A 21101-nucleotide genomic window follows, 5' to 3' on the forward strand; every position below is an offset into this window, starting at 1 on the left:
TTGCTGTATTAACCGACTTATTTATCATTAGGACCAGTGTGAGTTTGAGGACGTTGCTGTATTAACTGACTTATTTATCATTAGGACCAGTGTGAGTTTGAGGACGTTGCTGTATTAACTGACTTATTTATCATTAGGACCAGTGTGAGTTTGAGGACGTTGCTGTATTAACTGACCTATTTATAATTAGGGCCAGTGTGAGTTTGAGGACGTTGCTTTATTAACTGACCTATTTATCATTAGGGCCAGTGTGAGTTTGAGGACGTTGCTTTATTAACTGACTTATTTATCATTAGGACCAGTGTGAGTTTCAGGACTGTGCTGTATTAACTGACTTATTTATCATTAGGACCAGTGTGAGTTTGAGGACGTTGCTTTATTAACTGACTTATTTATCATTAGGACCAGTGTGAGTTTGAGGACGTTGCTGTATTAACTGACCTATTTATCATTAGGGCCAGTGTGAGTTTGAGGACGTTGCTGTATTAACTGACTTATTTATCATGGGGACCAGTGTGAGTTTGAGGACGTTGCTGTATTAACCGACTTATTTATCATTAGGACCAGTGTGAGTTTGAGGACGTTGCTGTATTAACTGACTTATTTATCATTAGGACCAGTGTGAGTTTGAGGACGTTGCTGTATTAACTGACTTATTTATCATAGGGACCAGTGTGAGTTTCATGACTGTGCTGTATTAACTGACTTATTTATCATTAGGACCAGTGTGAGTTTCATGACTGTGCTGTATTAACTGACTTATTTATCATTAGGACCAGTGTGAGTTTGAGGACGTTGCTGTATTAACGGACTTATTTATCATTAGGACCAGTGTGAGTTTGAGGACGTTACTGTATTAACTGACTTATTGATCATTAGGACCAGTGTGAGTTTGAGGACGTTGCTGTATTAACTGACTTATTTATCATTAGGACCAGTGTGAGTTTCAGGACTGTGCTGTATTAACTGACTTATTTATCATTAGGACCAGTGTGAGTTTCAGGACTGTGCTGTATTAACTGACTTATTTATCATTAGGACCAGTGTGAGTTTGAGGACGTTGCTGTATTAACTGACTTATTTATCATTAGGACCAGTGTGAGTTTGAGGACGTTGCTGTATTAACTGACTTATTTATCATTAGGACCAGTGTGAGTTTGAGGACGTTGCTGTATTAACTGACCTATTTATCATTAGGGCCAGTGTGAGTTTGAGGACGTTGCTTTATTAACTGACCTATTTATCATTAGGGCCAGTGTGAGTTTGAGGACGTTGCTTTATTAACTGACTTATTTATCATTAGGACCAGTGTGAGTTTCAGGACTGTGCTGTATTAACTGACTTTTCTTTCATGTAATTAACAAGAGTCCATGAGCTAGTGACGTATGGGATATACATTCCTACCAGGAGGGGCAAAGTTTCCCAAACCTTAAAATGCCTATAAATACACCCCTCACCACACCCACAAATCAGTTTTACAAACTTTGCCTCCAAGGGAGGTGGTGAAGTAAGTTTGTGCTAGATTCTACGTTGATATGCGCTCCGCAGCAAGTTGGAGCCCGGTTTTCCTCTCAGCGTGCAGTGAATGTCAGAGGGATGTGAGGAGAGTATTGCCTATTGAATGCAGTGATCTCCTTCTACGGGTTCTATTTCATAAGGTTCTCTGTTATCGGTCGTAGAGATTCATCTCTTACCTCCCTTTTCAGATCGACGATATACTCTTATATTTACCATTTCCTCTACTGATTCTCGTTTCAGTACTGGTTTGGCTTTCTACAAACATGTAGATGAGTGTCCTGGGGTAAGTAAGTCTTATTTTCTGTGACACTCTAAGCTATGGTTGGGCACTTTATTTATAAAGTTCTAAATATATGTATTCAAACATTTATTTGCCTTGACTCAGAATGTTCAACTTTCCTTATTTCCAGACAGTCAGTTTCATATTTGGGATTATGCTTTAAATTATCATATTTTTTCTTACCTCAAAAATTTGACTTTTTTCCCTGTGGGCTGTTAGGCTCGCGGGGGCTGAAAATGCTTCATTTTATTGCGTCATTCTTGGCGCTGACTTTTTTGGCGCAAAAATTCTTTTCCGTTTCCGGCGTCATACGTGTCGCCGGAAGTTGCGTCATTTTTGACGTTATTTTGCGCCAAAAATGTCGGCGTTCCGGATGTGGCGTCATTTTTGGCGCCAAAAGCATTTAGGCGCCAAATAATGTGGGCGTCTTATTTGGCGCCAAAAAATATGGGCGTCGCTTTTGTCTCCACATTATTTCAGTCTCATTTTTCATTTGCTTCTGGTTGCTAGAAGCTTGATGTTTGGCATTTTTTTCCCATTCCTGAAACTGTCTTATAAGGAATTTGATCTATTTTGCTTTATATGTTGTTTTTTCTCTTACATATTGCAAGATGTCTCACGTTGCATCTGAGCCAGAAGATACTACAGGAAAACCACTGCCTGCTGGATCTACCAAAGCTAAGTGTATCTGCTGTAAACTTTTGGTAGCTATTCCTCCAGCTGTTGTTTGTAATAATTGTCATGACAAACTTGTTAAAGCAGATAATATTTCCTTTAGTGATGTACCATTGCCTGTTGCAGTTCCCTCAACATCTAAGGTGCAGAATGTTCCTGATAACATAAGAGATTTTGTTTCTGAATCCATAAAGAAGGCTTTGTCTGTTATTTCTCCTTCTAGTAAACGTAAAAAGTCTTTTAAATCTTCTCTCTCTACAGATGAATTTTTAAATGAACACCATCATTCTGATTCTTTGGACTCTTCTGGTTCAGAGGATTCTGTCTCAGAGATTGATGCTGATAAATCTTCATATTTATTTAAGATGGAATTTATTCGCTCTTTACTTAAAGAAGTACTAATTGCTTTAGAAATAGAGGATTCTAGTCCTCTTGATACTAATTCTATACGTTTGGATAAGGTTTTTAAAGCTCCTGCGGTTATTCCAGAAGTCTTTCCTGTTCCTAATGCTATTTCTGCAGTAATTGCTAAGGAATGGGATAAATTGGGTAATTCATTTACTCCTTCTAAACGTTTTAAGCAATTATATCCTGTTCCGCCTGACAGGTTAGAATTTTGGGACAAAATCCCTAAAGTTGATGGGGCTATTTCTACCCTTGCTAAACGTACTACCATTCCTACGTCAGATGGTACCTCGTTTAAGGATCCTTTAGATAGAAAAATTGAATCTTTTCTAAGAAAAGCTTATCTATGTTCAGGTAATCTTCTTAGACCTGCTATATCATTGGCTGATGTTGCTGCAGCTTCAACTTTTTGGTTGGAAACTCTAGCGCAACAAGTAACAAATCGTGACTCTCATGATATTATTATTCTTCTCCAGCATGCTAATAATTTCATCTGTGATGCCATTTTTGATATTATTAGAGTTGATGTTAGATTTATGTCTCTGGCTATCTTAGCCAGAAGAGCTTTATGGCTTAAGACTTGGAATGCTGATATGGCTTCTAAATCAACTCTACTTTCCATTTCTTTCCAGGGAAACAAATTATTTGGTTCTCAGTTGGATTCTATTATTTCAACTGTTACTGGTGGGAAAGGAACTTTTTTACCACAGGATAAAAAGTCTAAAGGTAAAAACAGGGCTAACAATCGTTTTCGTTCCTTTCGTTTCAACAAAGAACAAAAGCCTGATCCTTCGTCCTCAGGAGCAGTTTCAGTTTGGAAACCATCTCCAGTCTGGAATAAATCCAAGCCTGCTAGAAAGGCAAAGCCTGCTTCTAAGTTCACATGAAGGTACGGCCCTCATTCCAGTTCAGCTGGTAGGGGGCAGGTTACGTTTTTTCAAAGAAATTTGGATCAATTCTGTTCACAATCTTTGGATTCAGAACATTGTTTCAGAAGGGTACAGAATTGGTTTCAAGATGAGACCTCCTGCAAAGAGATTTTTTCTTTCCCATGTCCCAGTAAATCCAGTGAAAGCTCAAGCATTTCTGAATTGTGTTTCAGATCTAGAGTTGGCTGGAGTAATTATGCCAGTTCCAGTTCCGGAACAGGGGATGGGGTTTTATTCAAATCTCTTTATTGTACCAAAGAAGGAGAATTCCTTCAGACCAGTTCTGGATCTAAAATTATTGAATCGTTATGTAAGGATACCAACGTTCAAGATGGTAACTGTAAGGACTATATTGCCTTTTGTTCAGCAAGGGAATTATATGTCCACAATAGATTTACAGGATGCATATCTGCATATTCCGATTCATCCAGATCATTATCAGTTCCTGAGATTCTCTTTTCTAGACAAGCATTACCAATTTGTGGCTCTACCGTTTGGCCTTGCTACAGCTCCAAGAATTTTCACAAAGATTCTCGGTGCCCTTCTGTCTGTAATCAGAGAACAGGGTATTGTGGTATTTCCTTATTTGGACGATATCTTGGTACTTGCTCCGTCTTTACATTTAGCAGAGTCTCATACGAATCGACTTGTGTTGTTTCTTCAAGATCATGGTTGGAGGATCAATTTACCAAAAAGTTCTTTGATTCCTCAAACAAGGGTAACCTTTCTGGGTTTCCAGATAGATTCAGTGTCCATGACTTTGTCTTTAACAGACAAGAGACGTCTAAAATTGATTACAGCCTGTCGAAACCTTCAGTCTCAATCATTCCCTTCGGTAGCCTTATGCATGGAAATTCTAGGTCTTATGACTGCTGCATCGGACGCGATCCCCTTTGCTCGTTTTCACATGCGACCTCTTCAGCTCTGTATGCTGAACCAATGGTGCAGGGATTACACGAAGATATATCAATTAATATCTTTAAAACCGATTGTTCGGCACTCTCTAACGTGGTGGACAGATCACCATCGTTTAATTCAGGGGGCTTCTTTTGTTCTTCCGACCTGGACTGTAATTTCAACAGATGCAAGTCTCACAGGTTGGGGAGCTGTGTGGGGATCTCTGACGGCACAAGGAGTTTGGGAATCTCAGGAGGTGAGATTACCGATCAATATCTTGGAACTCCGTGCAGTTTTCAGAGCTCTTCAGTTTTGGCCTCTTCTGAAGAGAGAATCGTTCATTTGTTTTCAGACAGACAATGTCACAACTGTGGCATACATCAATCATCAAGGAGGGACTCACAGTCCTCTGGCTATGAAAGAAGTATCTCGAATTTTGGTTTGGGCGGAATCCAGCTCCTGTCTAATCTCTGCAGTTCATATCCCAGGTGTAGACAATTGGGAAGCGGATTATCTCAGTCGCCAAACGTTGCATCCGGGCGAATGGTCTCTTCATCCAGAGGTATTTCTTCAGATTGTTCAATTATGGGGGCTCCCAGAGATAGATCTGATGGCCTCTCATCTAAACAAGAAACTTCCCAGGTATCTGTCCAGATCCCGGGATCCTCAGGCGGAGGCAGTGGATGCATTATCACTTCCTTGGAAGTATCATCCTGCCTATATCTTTCCGCCTCTAGTTCTTCTTCCAAGAGTAATCTCCAAGATTCTGAGGGAATGCTCGTTTGTTCTGCTAATAGCTCCGGCATGGCCTCACAGGTTTTGGTATGCGGATCTTGTCCGGATGGCATCTTGCCAGCCATGGACTCTTCCGTTAAGACCAGACCTTCTGTCACAAGGTCCTTTTTTCCATCCGGATCTGAAATCCTTAAATTTAAAGGTATGGAGATTGAACGCTTGATTCTTGGTCATAGAGGTTTCTCTGACTCCGTGATTAATACTATGTTACAGGCTCGTAAATCTGTATCTCGAGAGATATATTATAGAGTCTGGAAGACTTATATTTCTTGGTGTCTTTCTCATCATTTTTCTTGGCATTCTTTTAGAATACCGAGAATTTTACAGTTTCTTCAGGATGGTTTAGATAAGGGTTTGTCCGCAAGTTCTTTGAAAGGACAAATCTCCGCTCTTTCTGTTCTTTTTCACAGAAAGATTGCTATTCTTCCTGATATTCATTGTTTTGTACAAGCTTTGGTTCGTATAAAACCTGTCATTAAGTCAATTTCTCCTCCTTGGAGTTTGAATTTGGTTCTGGGAGCTCTTCAAGCTCCTCCGTTTGAACCTATGCATTCATTGGACATTAAATTACTTTCTTGGAAAGTTTTGTTCCTTTTGGCCATCTCTTCTGCTAGAAGAGTTTCTGAATTATCTGCTCTTTCGTGTGAGTCTCCTTTTCTGATTTTTCATCAGGATAAGGCGGTGTTGCGAACTTCTTTTGAATTTTTACCTAAAGTTGTGAATTCCAACAACATTAGTAGAGAAATTGTGGTTCCTTCATTATGTCCTAATCCTAAGAATTCTAAGGAGAAATCATTGCATTCTTTGGATGTTGTTAGAGCTTTGAAATATTATGTTGAAGCTACGAAATCTTTCCGTAAGACTTCTAGTCTATTTGTTATCTTTTCCGGTTCTAGGAAAGGCCAGAAAGCTTCTGCCATTTCTTTGGCATCTTGGTTGAAATCTTTAATTCATCTTGCCTATGTTGAGTCGGGTAAAATTCCGCCTCAAAGAATTACAGCTCATTCTACTAGGTCAGTATCTACTTCCTGGGCGTTTAGGAATGAAGCTTCGGTTGACCAGATCTGCAAAGCAGCAACTTGGTCCTCTTTGCATACTTTTACTAAATTCTACCATTTTGATGTATTTTCTTCTTCTGAAGCAGTTTTTGGTAGAAAAGTTCTTCAGGCAGCGGTTTCAGTTTGAATCTTCTGCTTATGTTTTTTGTTAAACTTTATTTTGGGTGTGGATTATTTTCAGCAGGAATTGGCTATCTTTATTTTATCCCTCCCTCTCTAGTGACTCTTGTGTGGAAAGATCCACATCTTGGGTAGTCATTATCCCATACGTCACTAGCTCATGGACTCTTGTTAATTACATGAAAGAAAACATAATTTATGTAAGAACTTACCTGATAAATTCATTTCTTTCATATTAACAAGAGTCCATGAGGCCCACCCTTTTTTGTGGTGGTTATGATTTTTTTGTATAAAGCACAATTATTCCAATTCCTTATTTTATATGCTTCGCACTTTTTTTCTTATCACCCCACTTCTTGGCTATTCGTTAAACTGATTTGTGGGTGTGGTGAGGGGTGTATTTATAGGCATTTTAAGGTTTGGGAAACTTTGCCCCTCCTGGTAGGAATGTATATCCCATACGTCACTAGCTCATGGACTCTTGTTAATATGAAAGAAATGAATTTATCAGGTAAGTTCTTACATAAATTATGTTATTTATCATTAGGACCATTGTGAGTTTGAGGACGTTGCTTTATTAACTGACTTATTTATCATTAGGACCAGTGTGAGTTTGAGGACGTTGCTGTATTAACTGACCTATTTATCATTAGGGCCAGTGTGAGTTTGAGGACGTTGCTTTATTAACTGACCTATTTATCATTAGGGCCAGTGTGAGTTTGAGGACGTTGCTTTATTAACTGACTTATTTATCATTAGGACCAGTGTGAGTTTGAGGACGTTGCTGTATTAACTGACTTTTCTTTCATGTAATTAGCAAGAGTCCATGAGCTAGTGACGTATGGGATATACATTCCTACCAGGAGGGGCAAAGTTTCCCAAACCTCAAAATGCCTATAAATACACCCCTCACCACACCCACAATTCAGTTTTACAAACTTTGCCTCCGATGGAGGTGGTGAAGTAAGTTTGTGCTAGATTCTACGTTGATATGCGCTCCGCAGCAAGTTGGAGCCCGGTTTTCTTCTCAGCGTGCAGTGAATGTCAGAGGGATGTGAGGAGAGTATTGCCTATTTGAATGCAGTGATCTCCTTCTACGGGGTCTATTTCATAGGTTCTCTGTTATCGGTCGTAGAGATTCATCTCTTACCTCCCTTTTCAGATCGACGATATACTCTTATATATACCATTACCTCTGCTGATTCTCGTTTCAGTACTGGTTTGGCTTTCTACAAACATGTAGATGAGTGTCCTGGGGTAAGTAAATCTTATTTTCTGTGACACTCTAAGCTATGGTTGGGCACTTTGTTTATAAAGTTCTAAATATATGTATTCAAACATTTATTTGCCTTGACTCAGAATGTTCAACTTTCCTTATTTTTCAGACAGTCCGTTTCATATTTGGGATTATGCATTTGAATTATTCATTTTTTCTTACCTTCCTTCAGACCAGTTCTGGATCTAAAAATATTGAATCGTTATGTAAGGATACCAACGTTCAAGATGGTAACTGTAAGGACTATCTTGCCTTTTGTTCAGCAAGGGAATTATATGTCCACAATAGATTTACAGGATGCATATCTGCATATTCCGATTCATCCAGATCATTATCAGTTCCTGAGGTTCTCTTTTCTGGACAAGCATTACCAGTTTGTGGCTCTACCGTTTGGCCTAGCTACAGCTCCAAGAATTTTTACAAAGATTCTCGGTGCCCTTCTGTCTGTAATCAGAGAACAGGGTATTGTGGTATTTCCTTATTTGGACGATATCTTGGTACTTGCTCAGCCTTTACATTTAGCAGAATCTCATACGAATCGACTTGTGTTGTTTCTTCAAGATCATGGTTGGAGGATCAATTTACCAAAAAGTTCTTTGATTCCTCAGACAAGGGTAACCTTTCTGGGTTTCCAGATAGATTCAGTGTCCATGACTCTGTCTTTAACAGACAAGAGACGTCTAAAATTGATTGCAGCTTGTCGAAACCTTCAGTCACAATCATTCCCTTCGGTAGCCTTTGTCATGAATTCACCGTTCATCGCCGTGTCGCCGCGGCTCCCGGATCTCTTCTGGGGTTCTACGTCACGTTGCTAGGCAACGTGACGCATTCTCTGACAACCCCTATGACGTGGCGGCCTCTCTCTGCCTTTAAAATCTCGGCGGGAGATTTACTCGGTGCCCGTTTGTTTTTTCTCTCTCTCTTCTGCCGGTCCCTGTCTGAGTGAGTACAATTTTGAAACCTAACCCTATCCTCCTCGACTTTGTTTTCCAATGCCTCTTGTTTACAAATCTTGATTGCCTACTAACCTGCTTAAAAGGACATTATCATTTGTTTGCTTTAAACCCTGCTAATAAGGACCTTATCATTTGTTTGCTTACAATCTTGCTTAAAAGGACATTATCATTTGTTTGCTGACACCTGCTTAAAGGGACATTATCTTTGTTTGCTTTAGTCCTGCTAATAAGGATATTATCATTTCTTTGCTGACAATCCTGCTTAAAAGGACATTAACATTTGTTTGCGGACACCTGCTTAAAGGGACTTTATTTTTTGTTTGCTTTCTTTCTGCTAAAAGGACATTATTATTTTGTTTGCTATCAACCTGCTTAAAGGGACATTCTTAGTTTGTTGCAAACCTGCAAGAAAGAAGCATATTCATTTATCCACTATCAACCTGCTTAAAGGGACATAAGCTTTGTTTGTTTCTATTTTCCTGAGAAAGGAACGCTATCTCCTGTAAAATAATTCTATCCTCAAGAAGATATTTTGAATTGATATTCTTTTGGGAAGTTCTGATACCCTGCTTATTTTGTTTCCTGAGTGGGTCACGTCCTGGATATTTCTCAGTGTGCTAGCGTGTGTTTTAATATCCACGCTAGCAGTTGGGTTAAATCCTGAACTGACCGTATACGGCTGACATTACAAACGGGCCATAAATGGACCCCACTGAATTATCCATGGCCGTGACTTACCAGGGACAGTTACTGGGATCTCATGCTACCCACTTGCAATCCTTGGACACTAAGCTGGATCAAATCACTACATTATTACAGAGCTTGGTTGCTCCTATCCCTCCCAATCCTAACATTGAGGCATCTTCTCCTCCTATTCCCAACAACCAATCACAAGGACATTTGAGTCCTAGGATTCCTCTTCCAGATAAATATGATGGGAATCCTGAAGATTGTAGGGGTTTTTTGAATCAATGTCGACTTCACTTTCGTAACAGTCCTACCCTTTTTGCTACTCCCTCATCTCGGATTACATTCCTTATTTCCTTAATGAAAGGAAGAGCTTTGGCCTGGGTATCACCTCTGTTAGAAAAAGATGATCTTATACTTCAGGATGTGGATGCTTTTCTTTCTGTTTTTTCTAACGTGTTTGACAAACCTGGAAGGACTTCCGCTGCTGAAGCTTCTCTATTAGACCTACGTCAGGGTGGTCAATCAGTGTCTCAATATGCCATTGAGTTCCGCACTCTTGCATCTGAAACTAATTGGAATCAGGGAGCTCTTAGAGCAGCTTTTCGCAAAGGACTTTCAGAACGTCTCAAAGATGAATTGGTGTATCGGGAACTTCCAGACTCCCTAGAAGCCTTAATAAATCTTTGCATCAGTCTTGATTCTAGATACCGTGAACGCCAACAAGAAAGAGAAAGAAATCAGAGGTCCTCAACTCGAACTCCTTTTCGTCTGGCTCCTCGTTTTTCTAACCCGGTAACAACTGCCTCTCCTTCTCCTGATCAAGCTGAACCTATGGAAGTAGGAACCATAAAATTAACCGAAACTGAGCGTTTGAGAAGACGTTCTCTTGGCCTGTGTCTATACTGTGGTTTTAAAGGGCATTTATTAAGGGATTGTCCTACCAGGCCAGTAAAAGCCAGGGCTTAACTTCTGTCCAGGGAACTAAGTTAAGCCAAAAACAAGTTCATTCCCTCTTTAATAAACTCTTTGTTCCTGTAACCCTTCAATTGGGTGATAACAAGATTCATACCCAAGCTCTTATTGATTCTGGTGCTGGAGGAGTGTTCATTGACTCCACTTTTGTGTCTACTCACACTATTCCCTTACTAAGAAAGAAGTTTTCAGTTTCCGTCTCTACTGTTAGTGGAGATCCTTTGGGTTCCGGACTCATCCAGTTTACTACTATACCCATACTTTTTTCTGTCGGAGTACTTCATTGTGAGAGGATATGTTTTGATGTGATTACTACTCCTCAATTTCCCATAATCCTGGGTCTTCCTTGGCTTCAGTTACATAATCCTACCTTTTCTTGGACCCATGGTGAACTCACCTCCTGGGGATTATCTTGCCATACTAACTGTCTTCAACCACTTACTAAAATACCACTCACTATTGCTCTTACTACCGATACTTCTGGTCCTCTACCTACGCAGTATCAAGATTTTGTCGATGTCTTTTCTAAAAAAGAAGCAGAACGTCTTCCTCCTCACCGTTCATTTGATTGCCCTATTGATCTTCTCCCTGGAGCTCCTTATCCTCGAGGCAAAACTTACCCACTTTCTAGGCCTGAAAATGTAGCCTTGGAAGAATATATCAAAGATAATTTGGCCAGAGGATTCATTCGACCCTCCTCTTCTCCTGTAGGGGCTGGGTTCTTCTTTGTGGGAAAGAAGGATGGCGGACTGCGACCTTGTATCGTTTACAGAGGGTTAAATCAAATCACCATCAAGAACAGTTATCCTTTACCCCTAATACCTGAATTATTCACATATCTTCAAGGTTCCACCATTTTTACCAAGCTCGATCTCCGTGGAGCATACAATCTTATCCGTATGCGCAAGGGTGATGAGTGGAAGACAGCCTTTAACACTCGATTTGGGCATTATGAGTATCTTGTCATGCCGTTTGGGCTGTGTAATGCCCCTGCTGTTTTTCAACACTTCGTGAATGAGATTTTTCGGGATTTCTTGAATATTTTTGTTATCATTTACCTTGACGATATATTAATTTTTTCTCAGAACTACCAAGATCATATACATCACGTCAGGAAAGTACTTCAACGTTTAAGAGATAACCATCTATTTGCCAAACTGGAGAAATGTTCTTTTCATCAAAGGTCCATTCCCTTTTTGGGATATGTAATCTCTGAATCGGGATTTGAAATGGATCCAACTAAACTCTCTGCCATTTTGGAGTGGCCTAAACCTGATTCTCTTAAAGCTCTGCAACGTTTCCTGGGATTTGCCAGTTATTACAGGAAATTCATCAAAGGTTTTGCTACTATAACGTCACCTCTTTCGTCTCTCACCAGGAAAGGACAAAACTGTAAAGATTGGCCTCCTGAAGCTGTTGAAGCTTTTGATTCTCTCAAAAAAGCTTTCTCTTCTGCACCTATCCTGCGTCACCCAAATCCGGATTTTCAATTTATTCTTGAAGTGGATGCTTCATCAGTTGCTGCTGGGGCTGTTCTTTCCCAACGTATACCTGACACAGGAAAGATCCACCCTGTGGGATTCTTCTCCAAGAAATTTTCTCCTTCTGAATTAAATTATGATGTAGGTAATAAGGAGTTACTTGCTATTAAAATGGCACTGGATGAATGGAGGCATTGGTTGGAAGGCACTTCTTTGCCGTTTACTATACTCACAGATCATAAAAACCTTCTCTATCTTCAAACGGCCAAACGACTGAACTCCAGACAAGCACGTTGGTCTTTGTTCTTCTCACGTTTTCATTACAATCTGTCTTATATTCCCGGTTCTAAGAACATCAAGGCTGACGCCCTTTCCAGACAATTTCAAGACACTTCAACTCCTGAAACTGGTACCATACTTCAACCTCATAAAGTCTTAGCCCAGTTATCAACCTCGTGGTTACATGACTTACAATCTGCTCAAAAGGATCTTCCTTTGTCTTGCAAACCTCCTGATGGCCTACTCTTTGTTCCTAAACGTCTTCGTTCCAAGATTCTATATTGGGCTCATGACAGTCCTCTCTCTGGACATCCTGGCATCAGTAACACCGCTCGAAAGCTCAAGCAACATGTCTGGTGGCCTACTCTGTCTCAAGATGTTACAGATTATGTCTCAGTATGTACACAGTGTGCCAGCAATAAGACTCCTCGTCAACTTCCCTCCGGTTTGCTTCAACCGTTACCCATTCCTCATCAGCCTTGGACCCATTTATCCATGGATTTTATTACCGATCTTCCTCTTTCAGCTGGAAACAACACTATCTGGGTGGTTGTTGACAGGTTCACTAAGACAGCTCACTTCATTCCTTTACCTGGTTTACCATCTGCCAAAAGACTTTCCGAACTTTTTCTCTTACACATTGTGAGATTACATGGCTTCCCTCTGAACATTGTTTCGGATAGAGGAGTACAATTTGTTTCTCGGTTTTGGAGATCACTCTGCAAACACTTTGGAACAACTATCTCTTTGTCTACGTCACATCATCCGGAGTCTAATGGCCAAACCGAAAGGGTTAACCAGTGCCTTGAAACTTATTTGAGGCATTATGTGGATCATCATCATTCTAATTGGACTGGTTACCTTCCACTAGCAGAATTGGCTCATAACACACGTTACAACTCCTCTCTTCGGACCTCTCCTTTTCATGCAGCCTATGGATTTCAACCCAGAACATTTCCTCTACACACCTCTTCCACTGAAAATCCTGCTTCTGATCTATCCGCCAGGAGGTTAACTCGTCATTGGAAGAAAATACGCCTTCTTCTTTCCAAGGCTTCTGAACGTTATAAGTTCTATTCTGATCTTCGGCGACGGAGGGCTCCCAAATATCGGCCTGGTGATAAGGTTTGGGTTTCTTCACGTCATCTTCGCCTCAAACAGCCTTCCACCAAATTGGGGCCACGATATGTGGGTCCTTTCCGAATACTGGGTCAAGTATGTCCTACTGCTTACCGAATTGCTCTGCCCAAGACCCTCAAAGCCCATCCGGTATTTCACGTATCTCTTTTGAAACCTGTATTATCTAATAGGTATTCTAAACCTCTGCTCAAACCTCCACCTCTTTTGATTCAAGGCCTACCTGAATTTGAGGTCAGTCGCATCCTGGATTCCAAACTTCGTGGGAAGAAACTGTATTATCTCATTCATTGGAAAGGTTATCCTGTTACTGAACGATCCTGGGAACCTGCCCGGCAGGTGCATGCCCCTGCCTTAATTAAGGCCTTTCACAAGTTCCACCCTACTAGGCCTGGTCCTGTCCCCCGGAGGGGTCCTTGAGGGGGGGGTGATGTCATGAATTCACCGTTCATCGCCGTGTCGCCGCGGCTCCCGGATCTCTTCTGGGGTTCTACGTCACGTTGCTAGGCAACGTGACGCATTCTCTGACAACCCCTATGACGTGGCGGCCTCTCTCTGCCTTTAAAATCTCGGCGGGAGATTTACTCGGTGCCCGTTTGTTTTTTCTCTCTCTCTTCTGCCGGTCCCTGTCTGAGTGAGTACAATTTTGAAACCTGACCCTATCCTCCTCGACTTTGTTTTCCAATGCCTCTTGTTTACAAATCTTGATTGCCTACTAACCTGCTTAAAAGGACATTATCATTTGTTTGCGGACACCTGCTTAAAGGGACATTATCTTTGTTTGCTTTAACCCTGCTAATAAGGACCTTATTATTTGTTTGCTTACAATCTTGCTTAAAAGGACATTATCATTTGTTTGCGGACACCTGCTTAAAGGGACATTATCTTTGTTTGCTTTAAACCCTGCTAATAAGGACCTTATCATTTGTTTGCTTACAATCTTGCTTAAAAGGACATTATCATTTGTTTGCTGACACCTGCTTAAAGGGACATTATCTTTGTTTGCTTTAGTCCTGCTAATAAGGATATTATCATTTCTTTGCTGACAATCCTGCTTAAAAGGACATTAACATTTGTTTGCGGACACCTGCTTAAAGGGACTTTATTTTTTGTTTGCTTTCTTTCTGCTAAAAGGACATTATTATTTTGTTTGCTATCAACCTGCTTAAAGGGACATTCTTAGTTTGTTGCAAACCTGCAAGAAAGAAGCATATTCATTTATCCACTATCAACCTGCTTAAAGGGACATAAGCTTTGTTTGTTTCTATTTTCCTGAGAAAGGAACGCTATCTCCTGTAAAATAATTCTATCCTCAAGAAGATATTTTGAATTGATATTCTTTTGGGAAGTTCTGATACCCTGCTTATTTTGTTTCCTGAGTGGGTCACGTCCTGGATATTTCTCAGTGTGCTAGCGTGTGTTTTAATATCCACGCTAGCAGTTGGGTTAAATCCTGAACTGACCGTATACGGCTGACAGCCTTATGCATGGAAATTCTAGGTCTTATGACTGCTGCATCGGACGCGATCCCCTTTGCTCGTTTTCACATGCGACCTCTTCAGCTCTGTATGCTGAATCAATGGTGCAAGGATTACACAAAGATATCTCAATTAATATCTTTAAAACCGATTGTTCGACACTCTCTAACGTGGTGGACAGATCACCATCGTTTAATTCAGGGGGCTTCTTTTGTGCTTCCGACCTGGACTGTAATTTCAACAGATGCAAGTCTCACAGGTTGGGGAGCTGTGTGGGGATCTCTGACGGCACAAGGAGTTTGGGAATCTCAGGAGGTGAGATTACCGATCAATATTTTGGAACTCCGTGCAATTTTCAGAGCTCTTCAGTTTTGGCCTCTTCTGAAGAGAGAATCGTTCATTTGTTTTCAGACAGACAATGTCACAACTGTGGCATACATCAATCATCAAGGAGGGACTCACAGTCCTCTGGCTATGAAAGAAGTATCTCGAATTTTGGTTTGGGCGGAATCCAGTTCCTGTCTAATCTCTGCGGTTCATATCCCAGGTATAGACAATTGGGAAGCGGATTATCTCAGTCGCCAAACGTTGCATCCGGGCGAATGGTCTCTTCACCCAGAGGTATTTCTTCAGATTGTTCAAATGTGGGAACTTCCAGAAATAGATCTGATGGCGTCTCATCTAAACAAGAAACTTCCCAGGTATCTGTCCAGATCCCGGGATCCTCAGGCGGAGGCAGTGGATGCATTATCACTTCCTTGGAAGCATCATCCTGCCTATATCTTTCCGCCTCTAGTTCTTCTTCCAAGAGTAATCTCCAAGATTCTGAAGGAATGCTCGTTTGTTCTGCTGGTAGCTCCGGCATGGCCTCACAGGTTTTGGTATGCGGATCTTGTCCGGATGGCCTCTTGCCAACCGTGGACTCTTCCGTTAAGACCAGACCTTCTGTCTCAAGGTCCTTTTTTCCATCAGGATCTGAAATCCTTAAATTTAACGGTATGGAGATTGAACGCTTGATTCTTGGTCAACGAGGTTTCTCTGACTCTTTGATTAATACTATGTTACAGGCTCGTAAATCTGTATCTAGAGAGATATATTATAGAGTCTGGAAGACTTATATTTCTTGGTGTCTTTCTCATCATTTTTCTTGGCATTCTTTTAGAATACCGAGAATTTTACAGTTTCTTCAGGATGGTTTAGATAAGGGTTTGCCCGCAAGTTCCTTGAAAGGACAAATTTCTGCTCTTTCTGTTCTTTTTCACAGAAAGATTGCTATTCTTCCTGATATTCATTGTTTTGTACAAGCTTTGGTTCGTATAAAACCTGTCATTAAGTCAATTTCTCCTCCTTGGAGTTTGAATTTGGTTCTGGGGGCTCTTCAAGCTCCTCCATTTGAACCTATGCATTCATTGGACATTAAATTACTTTCTTGGAAAGTTTTGTTCCTTTTGGCCATCTCTTCTGCCAGAAGAGTTTCTGAATTATCTGCTCTTTCTTGTGAGTCTCCTTTTCTGATTTTTCATCAGGATAAGGCGGTGTTGCGAACTTCTTTTGAATTTTTACCTAAAGTTGTGAATTCCAACAACATTAGTAGAGAAATTGTGGTTCCTTCATTATGTCCTAATCCTAAGAATTCTAAGGAGAAATCGTTGCATTCTTTGGATGTTGTTAGAGCTTTGAAATATTATGTTGAAGCTACTAAATCTTTCCGAAAGACTTCTAGTCTATTTGTTATCTTTTCCGGTTCTAGAAAAGGCCAGAAAGCTTCTGCCATTGCTTTAGCATCTTGGTTGACATCTTTAATTCATCTTGCCTATGTTGAGTCGGGTAAAACTCCGCCTCAGAGGATTACAGCTCATTCTACTAGGTCAGTTTCTACTTCCTGGGCGTTTAGGAATGAAGCTTCGGTTGATCAGATTTGCAAAGCAGCAACTTGGTCCTCTTTGCATACTTTTACTAAATTCTACCATTTTGATGTATTTTCTTCTTCTGAAGCAGTTTTTGGTAGAAAAGTACTTCAGGCAGCGGTTTCAGTTTGAATCTTCTGCTTATGTTTTTCATTAAACTTTATTTTGGGTGTGGATTATTTTCAGCAGGAATTGGCTGTCTTTATTTTATCCCTCCCTCTCTAGTGACTCTTGTGTGGAAAGATCCACATCTTGGGTAATCATTATCCCATACGTCACTAGCTCATGGACTCTTGCTAATTACATGAAAGAAAACATAATTTATGTAAGAACTTACCTGATAAATTCATTTCTTTCATATTAGCAAGAGTCCATGAGGCCCGCTCTTTTTTTGTGGTGGTTATGATTTTGTATAAAGCACAATTATTCCAATTCCTTATTTTATATGCTTTCGCACTTTTTTATCACCCCACTTCTTGGCTATTCGTTAAACTGAATTGTGGGTGTGGTGAGGGGGTGTATTTATAGGCATTTTGAGGTTTGGGAAACTTTGCCCCTCCTGGTAGGAATGTATATCCCATACGTCACTAGCTCATGGACTCTTGCTAATATGAAAGAAATGAATTTATCAGGTAAGTTCTTACATAAATTATGTTATTTATCATCGGGACCAGTGTGAGTTTGAGGACATTGCTGTATTAACTGACTTATTTATCATTGGGACCAGTGTGAGTTTGAGGACGTTGCTGTATTAACTGACCTATTTATCATTAGGACCAGTGTGAGTTTGAGGACGTTGCTTTATTAACTGACCTATTTATCATTAGGGCCAGTGTGAGTTTGAGGATGTTGCTTTATTAACTGACTTATTTATCATTAGGACCAGTGTAAGTTTAAGGACGTTGCTGTATTAACTGACTTATTTATCATCGGGACCAGTGTGAGTTTGAGGACATTGCTGTATTAACTGACTTATTTATCATTGGGACCAGTGTGAGTTTGAGGACGTTGCTGTATTAACTAACCTATTTATCATTAGGACCAGTGTGAGTTTGAGGACGTTGCTGTATTAACTGACTTATTTATCAGTAGAACCAGTGCGAGTTTGAGGACGTTGTATTAACTGACTTATTTATCATTAGGACCGGTGTGAGTTTGAGGATGGTGCCGTATTAACTGACCTTTTTATCATTAGGACCAGTATGAGTTTGATGACGTTGCCGTTTACTTCTGCAAGGAGGAATGGGACAGTTTAGACAGTGAGCAGAAGGCGCTTTACAAGGAGGTGATGGTGGAGAATTACCAGACGCTCCAGTCTCTGGGTGAGGATTACTGTTAATATTAAGTGTAAGGACATGTGACCTGTGAGCATGCACTGGTTTTATGCACAGTAAACTGTTTGTTATATGGACTGTGTAATGTTATGCGGAATATGTTCAGCTATTTACAATATTATACATACTTTGTAGAAGGAATTAAAGAAGCCCTCAAAGCTCCATGTGGTCCATATTCTTCCACAACACATGAGTTTCCTTGGGTTAGTTCCCATTAATATAGTTGTTTTGTTTTTTTTTAGGCCTCTTTTTTAGGCTACTCTATGGTATAGCATACACTGTGCAAACACAGACCATGATAATGTCCAGTGCTTCCGGTTACAATCATTGCTCGTTTTGTTACCTGCTCTGCTGTTACCATCCTTTACCCTGTGTACCAACAACCCTGCCCTGCTGCTGTTACATATACTAGTGTACCTCGGGCCTTGTAATATTGGCCACTTATGCTATCTGATTGGCCATAGATGGTGATAAACAAAGAAAATAAAGTTGCGTCTGGGGATGTCAGTCATGAGTCATAGATCCATTTTCCATAAGGGAATTTCAAAGAATTCAGAAAACACATCATCGGTTTACCTTGCTCCAGTAGCTGCATCATGGTCATAGGTTTTATCATTTTTACGGAAGGAAATAACAACAGAGCATCTGTCTCAGAGAATTCGTCAATCCTCAGACTGACGTCTCAAAGAGGTTTGCTGCCAGACTAGTCTATAATCTCTACAGATACAAATGGCGCTGTATGTCATCACCTCTTCTGTAGATACTAGTTTGGTTGGGGTGCTGTATGTCATCACCTCTTCTGTAGATAATAGTTTGGTTGGAGCGCTGTATTTCATCACCTCTTCTGTAGCTACTAGTTTGGTTGGGGTGCTGTATGTCATTACCTCTTCTGTACATACTAGTTGTGGTGCTGTATGTCATCACCTCTTCTGTAGATACTCGTTTGGTTGGGGTGTTGTATGTCATCACCTCTTCTTTAGATACTAGTTTGGTTGGGGTGTTGTATGTCATCACCTCTTCTTTAGATACTAGTTTGGTTGGGGTGCTCTATGTCATCACCTCCTTTTTCTTTCAACAGGATAAAATTCACTAGCACTTCCCCTTCATTCATTCCTTTTTAAGAATGAAACTGTTTTGTTCATCAGATAGTGAGAATATCCCCCCGACCACTAGGACAAAAGACAGCCCAACAGAGCTTTAAATGTTTCCCACTTCCCATGATCCTCAGTCATCTTCTTTTGCCTCCTTGATGAGGAGTGAGGTGAAAGTGAAATGCAGATCTACTAGTCATTGAAAGGGGATCCTGTAACTGATCAGAAGCCAAAATCCTTCTTGCAGTAACCTGTCAGTCAGAGGGATAGACAAGGAGTTATCAGCCAGGCATTGAAAGCTCTTTTCTCAGTGAGAAATGTCACAGGCCTCCCTGGTGAAATGTGTTTTGGTCCACCAATCTCCTCTTCTACAGTGAGCTGCTCCTTGTAGGACCCACAGCCTCCCAGGTGAAATGTGTTCTTGTCCATCAAACCCCTGGTCTACAGTGAGCTGCTCCTTGTAGGACCCACAGCCTCCCAGGTGAAATGTGTTCTTGTCCACCAATCTCCTGGTCTACAGTGAGCTGCTCCTTGTAGGATCCACAGCCTCCCAAGTGAAATGTGCACTTATCCACCAATCTACTGTTTTACAGTGAGCTGCTACTTGTAGGACCCACAGCCTCCCAGGTGAAATGTGTTTTTGTCCACCAATCTCCTGTTCTACAGTGAGCTGCTCCTTGTAGGACCCACAGCCTCCCAGGTGAAATGTGTTCTTGTCCACCAATCTTCTGTTCTACAGTGAGCTGCTCCTTGTAGGACCCACAGCCTCCCAGGTGAAATGTGTTCTTGTCCGCCAATCTCCTGTTCTACAGTGAGCTGCTCCTTGTAGGACCCACAGCCTCCCAGGTGAAATGTGTTCTTGTCCACCAATCCCCTGGTCTACAGTGAGCTGCCCCTTGTAGGATCAACAGCCCTCGCCAGGTGAAATGTGTTCTTGTCCACCAATCTCCTGGTCTACAGTGAGCTGCTTCTTGTAGGATCCACAGCCCTCGCCAGGTGAAATGTGTTCTTGTCCATCAATCCGCTGGTCTACAGTGAGCTGCTCCTTGTAGGACCCACAGCCCTCCCCAGGTGATATTTGCACCAATCCCCTGGGCTGTAGACGCTGTTTCTAATTCAGATCCTTGGCATCGTGCTTGCATTGTGTAGGATGGGCTTGTCTGCTGGAAACAAGTTGCTGCAGCCGAGGTAAGCACAGTAGACAAATGTGCTGAGAGGTAAGTATTTGCACATTTATAGCCCGATGGCTATTACATGCTTCACATAGCCTGGGGACATATTTATACACCATACACCTTATAATAGCCGTTTATAGCACTTTTGTATACTTACAGTTGCTTTATATTTAGTGCGGTTGGCTTAGCTTCTGAGCTGTAAGTTTTCCTTCACCTGCACTAAATTTCTACTTGTTGCCTTTGCCTTTCTTGGCTTTATTGCTCACCGGTAGCGCAGCTGCGCTGAGTGTTAACTGTTTTATCACGCTTTTTAGTGCTCCTGTGAGATGACGATTTCCTGTGCTGCTGTAACATTATCAGGGTGTAGGAATGTTCTCATAACCGGTGGAGATGGTACAGATATTCAACCCAATATTTGCTATGTAAGTTTCCACTGTTTTGTTGCTTTTCAGTGCCGATTTTGACAGTACCTAATATTTATTGTTACAATTTCCCTCATGAGGGTTAATTCCGATTATCCTAGTTTTGTGAAGGAATAATCTAGATTTTATTAAAGAGACAGACGAGTATTTTGCTATATATCTTTTCACTTTACTGCAGACAGCATTTTAACAGACAGTAAATTTAAATAAAAAACAAAGACAACAG

General features: G+C 40.8%; 1 protein-coding gene across 3 annotated transcripts in view; it reads left to right on the top strand.

Moving 5' to 3' along the window:
* LOC128656628 (zinc finger protein OZF-like) overlaps nt 1–21101 on the top strand; it is a 415828-nt gene that overhangs the window by 215455 nt on the left and 179272 nt on the right. For all 3 annotated transcript variants that reach the window (XM_053710650.1, XM_053710641.1, XM_053710657.1), the window contains exon 3: nt 18049–18175. In XM_053710650.1, the coding sequence (XP_053566625.1) occupies nt 18049–18175 (127 nt within the window). The remainder of the gene's footprint in view (nt 1–18048; nt 18176–21101) is intronic.

Source organism: Bombina bombina, chromosome 1 (assembly GCF_027579735.1).
Source record: "Bombina bombina isolate aBomBom1 chromosome 1, aBomBom1.pri, whole genome shotgun sequence".
Taxonomy (NCBI): Eukaryota; Metazoa; Chordata; class Amphibia; order Anura; family Bombinatoridae; genus Bombina; species Bombina bombina.